At 40.5% G+C, this 12,945-nt stretch overlaps 1 protein-coding gene and 1 pseudogene across 1 annotated transcript; one reads left to right on the forward strand and one right to left on the reverse strand.

Annotated features, from left to right (window-relative positions):
• LOC137105072 (uncharacterized) overlaps window positions 1–12,945 on the forward strand; it is a 47,857-nt pseudogene that overhangs the window by 25,845 nt on the left and 9,067 nt on the right.
• LOC137104377 (zinc finger protein 271-like) lies at window positions 491–4,374 on the reverse strand. Its single transcript, XM_067485440.1, has 2 exons — window positions 3,965–4,374; window positions 491–1,648 (listed from the first exon to the last, which is right to left on the reverse strand). Exons 1-2 carry the CDS (start codon window positions 4,316–4,318, stop codon window positions 860–862), a joined length of 1,143 nt encoding a protein of 380 aa, XP_067341541.1. The 5' UTR covers window positions 4,319–4,374; the 3' UTR covers window positions 491–859.

Genomic DNA, 12,945 nt, shown 5'->3' on the forward strand with positions numbered 1-12,945 from the left:
ACAACGATGATATAAAAACTAAACAAATACCCTGTTCATTGTAGGAGCATCAATCAATCAATCAGGATCCATGCAGGGGTGGTGGGAAGAGAATCAAATGTTCACTGACTAATGTTGAGAGATTTAAGAGACAATAACAAAGGACAAAATCTGAACATCATCATCATTATGATGGAAAAACATTTAGACTTTCTCACATTGAGAAAATTGAAACATTTTCCAAGTTTAAACGAAGATTGAATTAAAAACAAAGTGAGAATGGAAATGTTGAAAGTGGTGGAACTTTGTCAGTGTGAAGGTTTATTTCCAACAGAAAATGGTGACTGGTGGATGAAAACAGAGATAGATCCACATATAGATCCATGAGAGGAAACTTTGTGTTTTACAGACTTTCTACATGTGCTTTTTGTCTATATTTATGTTGGTGTATGTATTTCTAAAGGTCTGTACATGTAGATATACATACAGGAAGAAATCAGCACACAGTGGGTTTTCTTTTTAACTTTTATTGATTTCACTGGAAATAATTCCTGATTCTGTTCAACACACAAACACAGTGAAGATTGTGGATCCAAATCTAAAAAAGCTGAAAATTCCAAATGTGTCAGGATGTAAAACAATGGAGGAACACAATTAGAAACAAGGTTCAAGTCTGTAGTTCCAGTATATTTGACACAAGCTGCATGTTTACAGCAGATTCTGAAACACATTGGAGATGTTAATGCTGATGCATTTGACGCGTTGGCATCTGAAATGCTGCTGCCTCGAGGGGGATCACAGGCAAATTGTATGTTGGCAGGAAATGATGTGTAGAGGCAAAGAACACAACACAAAAAAGGAACAGGAAACTTGCAAAAGTTTAGGAATTCTCCACAGTGTGAACACGCTGGTGAGTTTTTAGACTGCTGTGCTGAGTGAAAGTTTTTCCACACTGATCACACCAATAAGGTTTCTCTCCAGTGTGAACACGCAGGTGCTTTTTTAGACTGCTGTTCTCAGTGAAAGTTTTTCCACACTGATCACACCAATAAGGTTTCTCTCCAGTGTGAAGACGCTGGTGGTTTTTTAGATGGCTGTTCTCTTTGAAAGTTTTTCCACACTGATCACAACAATATGGTTTTTCACCAGTGTGGACACGCAGGTGCTTTTTTAGACTGCTGCTCTCAGTGAAAGATTTCCCACACTGATCACAACAATAAGGTTTCTCTCCAGTGTGGACACGCTGGTGCTTTTTTAGATGGCTGCTTTGAGTGAAACTTTTCCCACACTGATCACACCAATATGGTTTCTCTCCAGTGTGAAGACGCTGGTGCTGTTTAAAATTGCTGCTCTCAATGAAAGCTATACCACACTGATCACACCAAAAAGGTTTCTCTCCAGTATGAACAAGCTGGTGCATTTTCAGATTGCCCCGCTGAGTGAAAGTTTTTCCACACTGATCACACCAATAAGGTTTCTCTCCAGTGTGAATACGCTGGTGAATTTTTAGACTGTTTTGCACAGAGAAAGTTTTTCCACACTGATCACATGAGTAGGGTTTCTCCCCAGAGTGAACTCTATGATGAATTTTCAGTTCTGATAGTGCTGGGAAGACTTGGTCACATTGCTGACAGCAATGATCTTGGTGCCTCTTTGTTCTGCTCCCGTTCTAAAGTAACAGACAATGAAAAATAGAGTTAGATAACATGTGGTTGCGAGCTGTATAAAACTATAAAGTACAACAGATGTCACAATACTGGAATTTGCAACTTCAATACAATACCTTGAAAAACATTGATATTCAATACCACAAGAAAAAATTGACAACCTTGGGGGATTACTGTACAATTATGGTCGATTTGTATGATTTTTATGGCCGCTTATATAGCGCTTTTATCCAAAGCACTTTACAATGTTGCTCCTAATTCACCTGTTGTCAGGTGCTCACCTGACCCACCGGGAGCAACTTGGGGTTTAGTGTCTTGCCCAAGGACACTCCCACACATTGCCAGGAGGGACCGGGAATTGTGTATGACTGCCTTACCAACTGAGCTACAGCCACCCTATTATTGTCCCAAATGTTCTAAACGTCAAGTTTAATATTTACGACTTGAATACTTCCACGTGAAAGGAACAGCAGTTTCCCACACATACAGTATATCAAAGTATATTTGGCTCCCACCAATTTTTTGGGCCAATCTCTGACATTTATGATTAATTGGCATTGGCCGATGTCTGGGCTCAGGCCAACCATTTAACAAAAATGTCTGCAGATACATCTTTGGCCTTAACTGACAGAATTTTAATTGTATATCTGACTTAAAACTAGAACATGTTTTGTAAAAAATATTTGAGCACATCAGCGTCAGTAACAACCAGAGGCGCTTTTTGGCACTTGAATAAAGCAATGAGTTCAGCAGACCTGAACATACACCTGTGGTGTTCATGATATAGTCTCCTCTGTCTACAAGTTAATGTACTTGCATAAGCACAGAAAGTGAGTGAAAAGCCAATAAAAATAGTTTATCAACACATGTTGAACAAATTAAATAAAACCTGAACGGAGGATTTATTAAAGTGGATTAGTTTCAGGTTTGTAAACCCAACTGAGTGTGTACTTTATGATTAAAAAAAAACTAACAAAAAACAGTAGAGCTGTTTTCTCAGATACTGTTGTTCCTGCTGTACAAATATTTTAAAATAGAATCCACTTTAATGTGGTCCTAAAGTAATTCAGATCTTAATGCTAATAAGTTTAAATAATTCTGATTTTTTTAATATTCATCAATTTGTCTCTCATTTGTTCTAAACTATATTTCATTTGATGCAAAAAGTGGAAAAGAAAACATATCAGCCTCCCTGCTCTCTCAACAACAGCACTGATCATTGACAAACTGATATCAGAGGATTACTAGTTCCAAAAAGTCTCTAAACAGAGTGAGAGCTCTTCTCTCTTCAGAATCTTCCAATTTAAATGTTCACATCATGTCCAGAAATTAATTGATCAAATTGTAGGTGTCAAACAAATAGAACACAATCGATATTTGAGTTATTTCTGTGTGTCTGCTCTTTGTGATTAGTTCTAAAAATGGGTGAGTTAGTTTAACAAGATAAAGTTAGAGTGTTTTCATCATCCTTAAGTGTTTGCGAGGCAGTTGAAGTTTGCTCTTCACTAAATAAATCCCACTTGTGTGACTATTTGAGGGGATGGACATGGTGGAACATTACTGATGTTATATATATCACATTCTCTAAGCTGGAACTCGTTGAGCTTAGCTGTCTGTTGCTGAGGTGCTTTGCCAAGTTGGAGGGATTTTGGTGGCTTTTCAAACCTTTTTTACAGATGCTTTGTGGTCTCTGTAGCTTTGTCCTGACTGTGGGCTCCATAAGATAAATGATCCCAGATTAGACTGCGCGCAGCTAAAACCTGCAGCCGTGCCTCTGGTTCACCATGAAACCTGCCTACAGCGCATAAGGGCCAAAAAGCAGCAGACAGGAAGTGGAAACAGAGCTGCTCACACACAAACATCACAGCAACACAGGAAATATGGCTCTGATAAAAACACTGGAGAAAGGAGGAGAAATGATTCCTCTGCTGCTGCATGGATACGCTGATTTCCAGCAACCATGAGGATCCCATGAAGCTGAAGCAGCTTTTCCTCTGGGATCCTCCTGTTCCTACACTCCAGGTTCCCTCTGAACATCTTCCTGATGCTGCTGAGCTCTGAGTGACATAGCTGCTGCTAATCTCTTCACACTGACACACACATGCACTTCTACAGAGAAAGTGGCTTTAACCACGGTCCAACACGGACAAACGGACAGGAAGTGACCAACCATGTGCTCGGTCCACAGCTCCGAACATGGCGAAACTAAACGCAACACACAAACACGGTCCGCCATTTTCTCCTTTTCACTAACTTTTCACTAGTCTCTTTAGTCCGGTTCTGAAGCCGTTTTTACCCATTAACTCATCAATACTGACCTGCTGATCGCTGGAACCGGAGGACGAGCCTGCGTTGCTCCTTTTGGCGGCCTTGTTGCTCCGGCGCTCCGGGTTCTGGTTCTTCTCCTCCATCCCGGTCGCATTGTGGTTTTGATAAATAGTTTCTTGTTTTAATCCGATCTGGTCCTGGTTCTTTTCTTCCATCCCGGTCCTGTTGTGGTTCTGGTGAATAGTTTCTTGTTGTAATCCGATCTGGTCCTGGTTGATAAAATCCAGCAGCTCTCTGCTCTGTATCTGCCGCGTTCCACTCGAATCCCTCGTGATGTCACAGAGTCTCGCGGTAACGTCTTCTTCTTTTGTTAATTGGCGGTTGTCAAACAAGAATTGGTGCATTACCGCCACCAGCTGGTGAGGAGTGTCGATCAGGACTAATTCATAGCATTAATATCTAATACAAACACACATTTTCCCGAACTCGTATTTTACCTGAATCTTGTCCAGGTTTTCAATTTGGAGCTTTGTGTTTCATATTTCTGACAGTAGAATGTGATGTGTCCCACAGTCTCTTGTCCACAATAGTGACATTTGCCAGTGTTGTGCTTCCCTATTATGAACAATGTCCTATTCAGTCCTGTTTGTCTAAATCTGAGTCTGTTTCATCTGTCCTGATTGTCCCTGAGCATCTCTTGTCTCCTACTTTCCTTTGAATTCCATAGGACCATTTTCCATTGTCCTCCTTTGCAAACTGCTGCTTTATGTCCATACCTGACCACTGACAGGCTCTCAACTCGTTCTCCATTCTCTGTTCTCAGCAACCGTTTAATCCTGCTCACCTCACCTCCACGCGCAACTTTTTAGCATTTTCAACCTGCACAGCTTTATTTCTCTGTTCTTCTGTTTGACATATTATCAACAAGCTTCCATCCCTCAGAGTCTTGGCCATTTCCACCTGTCCTTTCTTTTTTTTCAGTTCCCTAGACAACACTATTGAACTGAAGCTGATATGCTCATCTTCCTTTCTGGATTTAATGACTATTTTTATCTCCTCTCTCACAATCTTCCCACCAACAATTCTGCTCCCTTCATCTGAACTGATGTCCTCCCAGCTCCTTTTACTTCTCTGGCTGTTTTTCCTGTCCCTTTCCACGACACACTGGAGTCCAGTCATCAAAGTTCATGTCATCCTGATCCAGTCACAGACAACATTACGTTATGCCAACAGCCAAGTCCAGTTCCATTCCTGAAAAACTCTCTGAACAATTCTTCTTGGTCCAACCAGCCAAACGCACCTCGGTGGACTGAGTCTGTCTAGAACTTTTCTGGATTGAAAAGCAAAGTGCTTCACATTCAAAGACAGAAGAAAAAATACAGACTGTAAAATACAACATTAAAAAGATGAAACACAAAAAACAAAGATGGTCTTGAGCTGATTTATTAATGTCCACAGATCATAAGTTCAAAATAAGAGACTTTAATACTTAGAATTTAGACTTTAGGAACCAGGACTTCAAAGTCTCAGTCTCAGTTTGGTTCAGGAACAACCAACAAATTCCTGATCAAAGCTGGTTTTTAGACAGAGCAATGAAGGTTGATGACTCATGTGACGCTGTTCAGGTAACATTTAGAAATTTCTTGCGGTGTTTGTGTGTGTGTGTGTTTGAAATGAGAAGTGGACCAGGGCTGCAGTCTAAGAGTTGCTTGGATCTTCACTCTGTCTCATGAATAAACTTTTATTGAAGCTCTACAGGATGTTGGCATCATGACGTAAAACTGAGCTGTTTGAATTAGTTTGAAGTTAAATAATGAAAAAATTTAATTTGGTTTAATTCAGTCAAACAATGAGTTCTGTCTCATTTTCCTGCATTTCAACAAACTGGAGACAATGATGCTGTAAAAGATGAACATTTATGCATCATGCACTGAATTGTATTGATTTCTATTTTATTAGACTGGAGGCCAAAATCTGAAATTGTGGACAAATTACAGTAAAAGCTGTCTCATAGGCACATGTCCATATATTTATCTGCTGTCTCCTTGTGTCTCAGGTCCAGCCCGTCCCTGCCTCTATGCCTTTGTTTTGTTCTTGCACATCTCTCACACACACCTGATCACAGCCGCATGGAAACACACTGGCTTGTAACTTTGCAGCACTTCTGTTTCCTGTTTGTTGTGTGGACCCCACTTTGTGTCCTGCCTTTCTAGTCCAGGGCTCGTGCATGGACTCTGGTTTCCCCCTCAGACTTTACCACCAGTGAAAGCCCTGATCTGTTGTTGTTTGCATCCTGCCTGTACTGGTCGTGCTGCTGGCTTCTCTGTTTCTAACCCTTTACAAAAACCATGGTGATGCTTCAGTGACGTGTTGACATTTGAACCCCCAACAGTCCACCGTGTCAAATTTGTCTCTCCTGCCCTTTCTACAATCTGACTGGTCAGCTCTGTCATCACAACACTGAGGCTCTGGTCAAAGGTCAAAGGTCAGTACTCTGTCTCTCTGTCTGTGTATTAAGTCTCTTCCTTATCTGTTTTCTGTCCACCCTTGTAGTCTTCTCACCTTATTTTTTCTGTCTTCGCCATCAGAGAAAAGAAATCTCAGTGACAAAGGAAAGACAAAAATCCTGCACATTGTCCATCACTGACTTTACTTACACAGCGTTTTGGTTATTTTTGTCCTCATAGTGTGAACACAGAAAAATATCTGTGGACATGTCTCATGTCTTTTCATCTCTGTCCTTATTCTTTGTTTCCTCCCAGCCACCAAATCCTTTCTGGATGCTTTGAGAGAAAGATTTCATGTCCTCAGATACCACCCATCCTCCTCCTCTCTTAAGAGCCTCCATTTCAGTCTTGTTGTCATCACTGTAGGTGTGTGGTACCAGACTGGGACACATCCGGGACACTTGTTTTTCACAGAACACCCTGTCAGTGTCCCCTTGCTGCAGGAGGACAGGTTTGATCAGGACAAGATCTGCTAAAGATCCTCATCACCTCACCATGATTCGGTCTGTTTAGTTGTAACAGGACACTGAAAGTACTACAAGATACTACATTGATTAGCAAGTAAGCAAATGTTTGGTGACTATTTCATTTATTCTATTTTCATTTAATTCAGGTCTTAAAGTAGTTACATTTTATACAGTTTTAATGTTGTTGGGGTTTTTTAATATTTTAATGTGTTGGATTTGTCCTCAGTCTAAATATTGTTGAGCTGAGATTCAGTGATTTTTGTTAGTAATTGTTTGAATACTACTTAATTTTCTCTTTGTGGTAAACTAAGCAGGTATATTTTCAGTTTGCATCCCAACACTGTGTCCCCCACAAAAAAATTTTGGACCAGCTGCCAGAGTCTACAACTACTATTGTACAACTAGACTATTGTTTGCTCACTCTGCTACTACTGTTACCTTTATTATTATAACAGTAAATTCTGCAACTACTACTAATACTATTGTGGATACTACCTTCTATTGCTAGTTTTCTAATTTATGTAGGATTAATTAGCTACTTGGAAAGTGGACCGATGTGTTGGAGACCCCTGGTGTAGAAGCAATGAGCTGAGACCCGAACTGTTTTTATCTCATCTACACACACACACACACACACACACACACACACACACACACACACACACACACACACACACACACACACACACACAGGGAGACAAGCTGGGTTCACACCTGTCACATCAGCATCACCTAGTAAGTGTCTTTGCAGCTATTAACATCTGTCTCTGGTCTAAGAGCTGAAAACTGAAACATTCAACAAGTTTCCACTGATCAGCACTTTAGTGATGCTTCTGATGTGGACAGAGAATCTTCACTGATAATGTAATAGATTCCTTTGTAATAGAGTATTTCTGATACTTTTACCTCATTAAAAGCTTAATCGCTGTTCAACAGTGAAACCCAGGAATGCAAAATGTTTTCACTTCCCGTCACATGTTCCACAAGTCTCCATAATAACACCACTACAAATGTTTCTTTGAAACTTTGATTGCAGTTTTCAGCACAAATATGAAATGACTTGACAAGAAATAAGGTTTTCAAAGTGGTTCTCAGTTTGGATCTGTACATGAATTAACCTTAAGACCTGAGAATTTTAGATTTCTGCAGAAACTTTATCTATAAGTTTTTTTAAATACTTAGTTTTTCATCAGGAACTCAGAGACGTGATTTCCTGCAAACATAGAGGAGGAGGAGCAACTGATAGTGAAAGTGTTTAGTGAGTTCAGCCTCTGTTTAGAGTTAACGGAGCAGAAGGAAGCAAAGGGAAGTGTGAAGCAGGGTGAGTGTTAATCCAACATTCTTCTTATTTCACTGTCAAAGTCTCTGAGTCCGTTTGTCCCTGTGGACTGTAGAGGACACAACACACACTGTGTGCTTGTGTATGTACAGTGAAACTGCCAGAAAAGTATGAATACTGCAAGTAGTACTTCCTGTTCTCTCCATTTTATGTATGTATGTATTTAGCTTTGAACACAAGTTCTGTTTTTATTAGAGTGTGTTTCATTTCCAGCTTTCTCAGTTTCTCAGTGTTTGTCCTGACCCTTTTCCTGGTCTCACAGTCTGTGTTACTGATTTGTCTCTCAAACTGACTGAAGTTCAAAAAATGGAGGAAGAGGAGGACAGAGCAGAGTTTTCAGGACCTAACTGTCTGTCTATGAAGAGTGACCGATCCAAATATGAATCTCCATATTTCAGTCCTGAACCTGGACCTTCAGACACCAAGTAAGAGACAGATTCTATTGTAAACTGAGCAGTAGAAATAGAGATGATTTTATTTCTGAGTCAGTTATTGTAGTAACTTGAACTATATGTGTGTATAATGTTGCAATGACACACAGCTACCTGAGAGACACTTAGTAGCTGTTCAGTATTCATTTGATAGGGCTGAAGTCTCATTTACAAGCAGTTGTAAAAAGCCATAAATAGTCAGTATTCAAAAAAGTCAATATGTCTGCTTTTATTAAAACTCAGCTGTGCAGAGTTACTTTTCTTCATGTCTACAGAAACAGGAAGAGGACTCATGTTTCTGTGGAGGAGCAGCTGTCCTGCTGTGCTTTGTGTCAGGACGTCCTGAAGGATCCAGTCTCTACCAGCTGTGGACACTGGTTCTGCAGTCAGTGCATCACCTCATACTGGGACCAGTCTGGTTCATCAGGACACTCCTCCTGTCCCCAGTGTGGCGAAAGATCCAGAACAAGACCTGGACTGCACACTGTCTGCAGTCAGAGCAGCTCTGTCCAAAGTAAGACTGAGCATCTATCAAATATTATTAAAATTGTGTATATTATACGTATATATTAATATTTATTGTATTCATTCTTATAAATATCAGATATTCTGAAACGTCTTTGTGTTTGTTTTTGTTCTGACAAAAAGAACAAACCAGATTCTGTTTTTTCAGTCTCACATAGTTTCTGATCTTTCATCAGATGTTGGTCTGCAGGAGGTTTTAGATGAACATAAGATCAGTCTGAGGAGGAGATGTGAATGTGTGACTGAAGGAAGTGATGAAACAGGAAGTGGAACCCTCCTCAACAGGATCTACACTGAGCTCTACATCACAGAGGGACAGAGTGAAGAGGTTAATACCCAACATGAGGTGAGGCAGCTTGAGACAGCTTCCAAGATGAAGACCCTCCATGACACTCCAATCAAGGTCCACGACATCTTTAAAGTCTTACCTGACCAACAGAGACACATCAGAGTGGTTCTGACCAACGGCGTCGCTGGTGCTGGAAAAACCTTCTCAGTGCAGAAGTTCAGTCTGGACTGGGCAGAGGACTTGGAAAACCAAGATGTCAGTGTCCTGGTTCTGCTCTCGTTCAGGGAGCTGAACTTGATCAAAGATGAGCAGTACAGTCTTCTCACGCTGCTCCATGTTTTCCATCCAACATTACAGAAGGTCACAGCAGAGCAGCTGGCTGTCTGTAAACTTTTGTTCATCTTTGACGGCCTGGATGAAAGCAGACGTTCACTGGATTTCAACAACAGTGAGGTTGTGTCTGATGTCACACAGAAGTCATCAGTTGACGTGTTGTTGACAAACCTCATCAAGGGGAATCTGCTTCCGTCGGCTCTGGTCTGGATAACTTCCAGACCTGCAGCAGCCAATCAGATCCCTCCTACATGTGTCGACAAGGTAACAGAAGTACGAGGCTTCACTGACGCCCAGAAGGACGAGTACTTCAGGAGGAGGTTCAGTGGTGAAGAGCTGTCCAGCAGAATCATCTCCCACATCAAGACATCCAGGAGCCTCCACATCATGTGTCACATCCCAGTCTTCTGCTGGATCACTGCTACAGTTCTGGAGCACATGTTGACCACAGAGCAGAGAGGGGAGCTGCCCAAGACCCTGACTGACATGTACTCACACTTCCTGCTGGTTCAGACCAAGAGGAAGAAGAACAAGTATGCTGAGGGACATGAGACCAGTCCACAGGAGCTGACAGAGGCTGACAGTGAAGTTCTTGTGAAGCTGGGGAAGCTGGCGTTTGAACATCTGGAGAAAGGAAACATCATGTTCTACCAAGAAGACCTGGAGCAGTGTGGTCTTGATGTCACAGAGGCCTTGGTGTACTCAGGAGTTTGTACAGAGATCTTCAAAAGAGAGAGTGTGATCTTCCAGAAAACAGTCTACTGCTTTGTTCATCTGAGCATCCAGGAGTTTCTGGCTGCAGTTTACTTCTTCCACTGTTACAACAACAGGGAGACAGAGGTAGTAGAGGATTTTTTAACAGGAGATCATAGTCCTGATTCTCAAAAACATGAATATATTTACAATTATTATGAGTTTGATTATGATTTTGAGGAATATGAAGTGATAAGTGATAGTGATAGTGATATGGACTCTTCTTTGAAAGTTTTCCTGGGCAGAGTCATGGAAAAAGCCCTGAAATATCAAAATGGCCACCTGGACCTGTTTGTCCGCTTCCTTCATGGCCTCTCTCTGGAGTCCAACCAGAGACTCCTAGGAGGTCTGCTGGGTCAGACAGAGAACAGTCCTGATATAATTCAGAGAATCATCAGCAGCCTGAGGACAAATAGAAAGAATATTGAAATCTCTCCTGACAGAAGCATCAACATCTTCCACTGTCTGATGGAGATGAAGGACCACTCAGTACATCAGGAGATCCAAGAGTTCCTGAAGTCAGAGAACAGATCAGTGAAGAAACTCTCTGAGATCCACTGCTCAGCTCTGGCCTACATGCTGCAGATGTCAGAGGAGGTTCTGGATGAGTTGGACCTGGAGACGTACAACACATCCAAGGAGGGACGACGGAGACTGATCCCAGCTGTGAGGAACTGCAGAAAGGCTCAGTAGGTGCAGATATGATCGTTAAAATTATAAAGCAACATAAAGATGAAGCTTCAGTATGAAGAAATCACACTTTACATATTACACATACAATTTAATATAGTTTTTCAACACTATAAAAGTTTAAAAATGACTTGTCCAGTTTTTTGTTTTGTTGATTATGAGAAATTTAACCATGGTTATTTGTCCACATCCTCATGACTTGCTTCATGTCCACTACACACAACATATAACGGATGTCAGTGTGTTTATTTATTTATTTAGTTATGGAGGTTCAATACAAATCCAGCCAAATTTTCCAGTCTTTAGGGTTTCCATGTTTTCTACTGTTGTCTTTACAGTGGACAGTGTCCACTATAATGTGTCACTTTATTCTTCTGTTTATATACAGACATGTTTATTCTAAGATCTGTGATCTGGTGAAACCAACAGACCTTGAAGCTTTACCGCTTTTACAAGTTTTTGAGATTTCACACGAAGAACGATTCTTTTTATGTTTATACAGCCAATAAAATGTAAAGTGGGAGAGAGTTTTGTGTGTGATGAGATAAGCCAGGTTGTTCATGAACCTCAACATCAGTGCTTCAGTCCCCAGCTCCTCCTTCCTGAACAACAAACTGACCACTACGTTTCTCCTGTGTGTGTAACTCACTGTAAGTCACTTTGGATAAAAGTGTCTGACAAACATCTAAATGTTAAATCACTGCTTGAGTTGAGAGAGGATGTGATGTCACCTTCCCTCTCTCATATACATAAGAAAACATTTTTCTCTCCTTCTTTAAATTTAAAGGATCATTTTAGTCATTTTCTGAATTGATTGATTTTCAACAAAAATGAATTGCCTCTAATCATGTGTAGTGTCATTCTGTAAAATGGATTAGTTTGTTTGTCTTTTCTGTAGACTTCTGTTGTCCATAAACTATTAAAAATAGCAGGTAAGACTTATATCTCAATTTGTCATTTGTATCTGTTGTTCATCATGTTGTTCAAAGATAGGAGGAGCTCAGATTTCAACCAGAAACATTAATAAACCCACCTCCTAAACTTCATCTGCTCCCGTTCATCTGCTGAAAGATTATTTTTATTATGTGTCAGATTTCAGCATAGTTTATATTTTAAATTGTCTGCCATCAGACTTTCTGATTGTCGGCTCTCAAAGACTTACTGTGAAGTTGTGGCCTCAGCTCTGAAGTCCAACCCCTCCCATCTGAGAGAACTACACCTAAGGTCTACTGGCCTCCATGATTCAGGAATTAAACCACTGTGTGCTGGACTAGAAAGTTCAGAATGCAAACTGGAGACTCTGAGGTCAGTGTTTTTCCCCTTGATCATGCAAATTAAAAACTTTTTTTAGTTTTGTTCTTCAAAAATGTATCAACATGTTTCGCTTTGTATTTATTTTAAATAACAAAACATAGGACAACTGCAGAAATTGACTATTTGCTGTGAAAAAAAATGTTTAAGATCTAATAACGAAAAGTTGGGAAAAAAAATATTATATTAACATTTATAAAAACACATTTTAAATCTGACAGTGCTAGAAATTTGTCTTGGTGTCAGGTGCAAATGCAAAATCAAAAATTATAAGGTTAAAATACAAACATGTGACACACAACAAGAAAAACACTGGCGGAAGGTTGAGGGAGAGGGTTATCTAGGGGGGATTGGGGCACTGGTCAGCAGGCTGACTGCAGTGGGGA

The sequence above is a fragment of the Channa argus genome, chromosome 19, assembly GCF_033026475.1.
Source record: "Channa argus isolate prfri chromosome 19, Channa argus male v1.0, whole genome shotgun sequence".
Classification (NCBI taxonomy): domain Eukaryota; kingdom Metazoa; phylum Chordata; class Actinopteri; order Anabantiformes; family Channidae; genus Channa; species Channa argus.

Coding starts and splice junctions, on each gene's coding strand:
- LOC137104377 (XM_067485440.1), bottom strand. CDS start 4,318: ATGCACCAATTCTTGTTTGACAACCGCCAATTAACAAAAGAAGAAGAC. Junction 1,649..3,964: donor CCGGTTCCAGCGATCAGCAG/GTCAGTATTGAT, acceptor CTGTTACTTTAG/AACGGGAGCAGAACAAAGAG.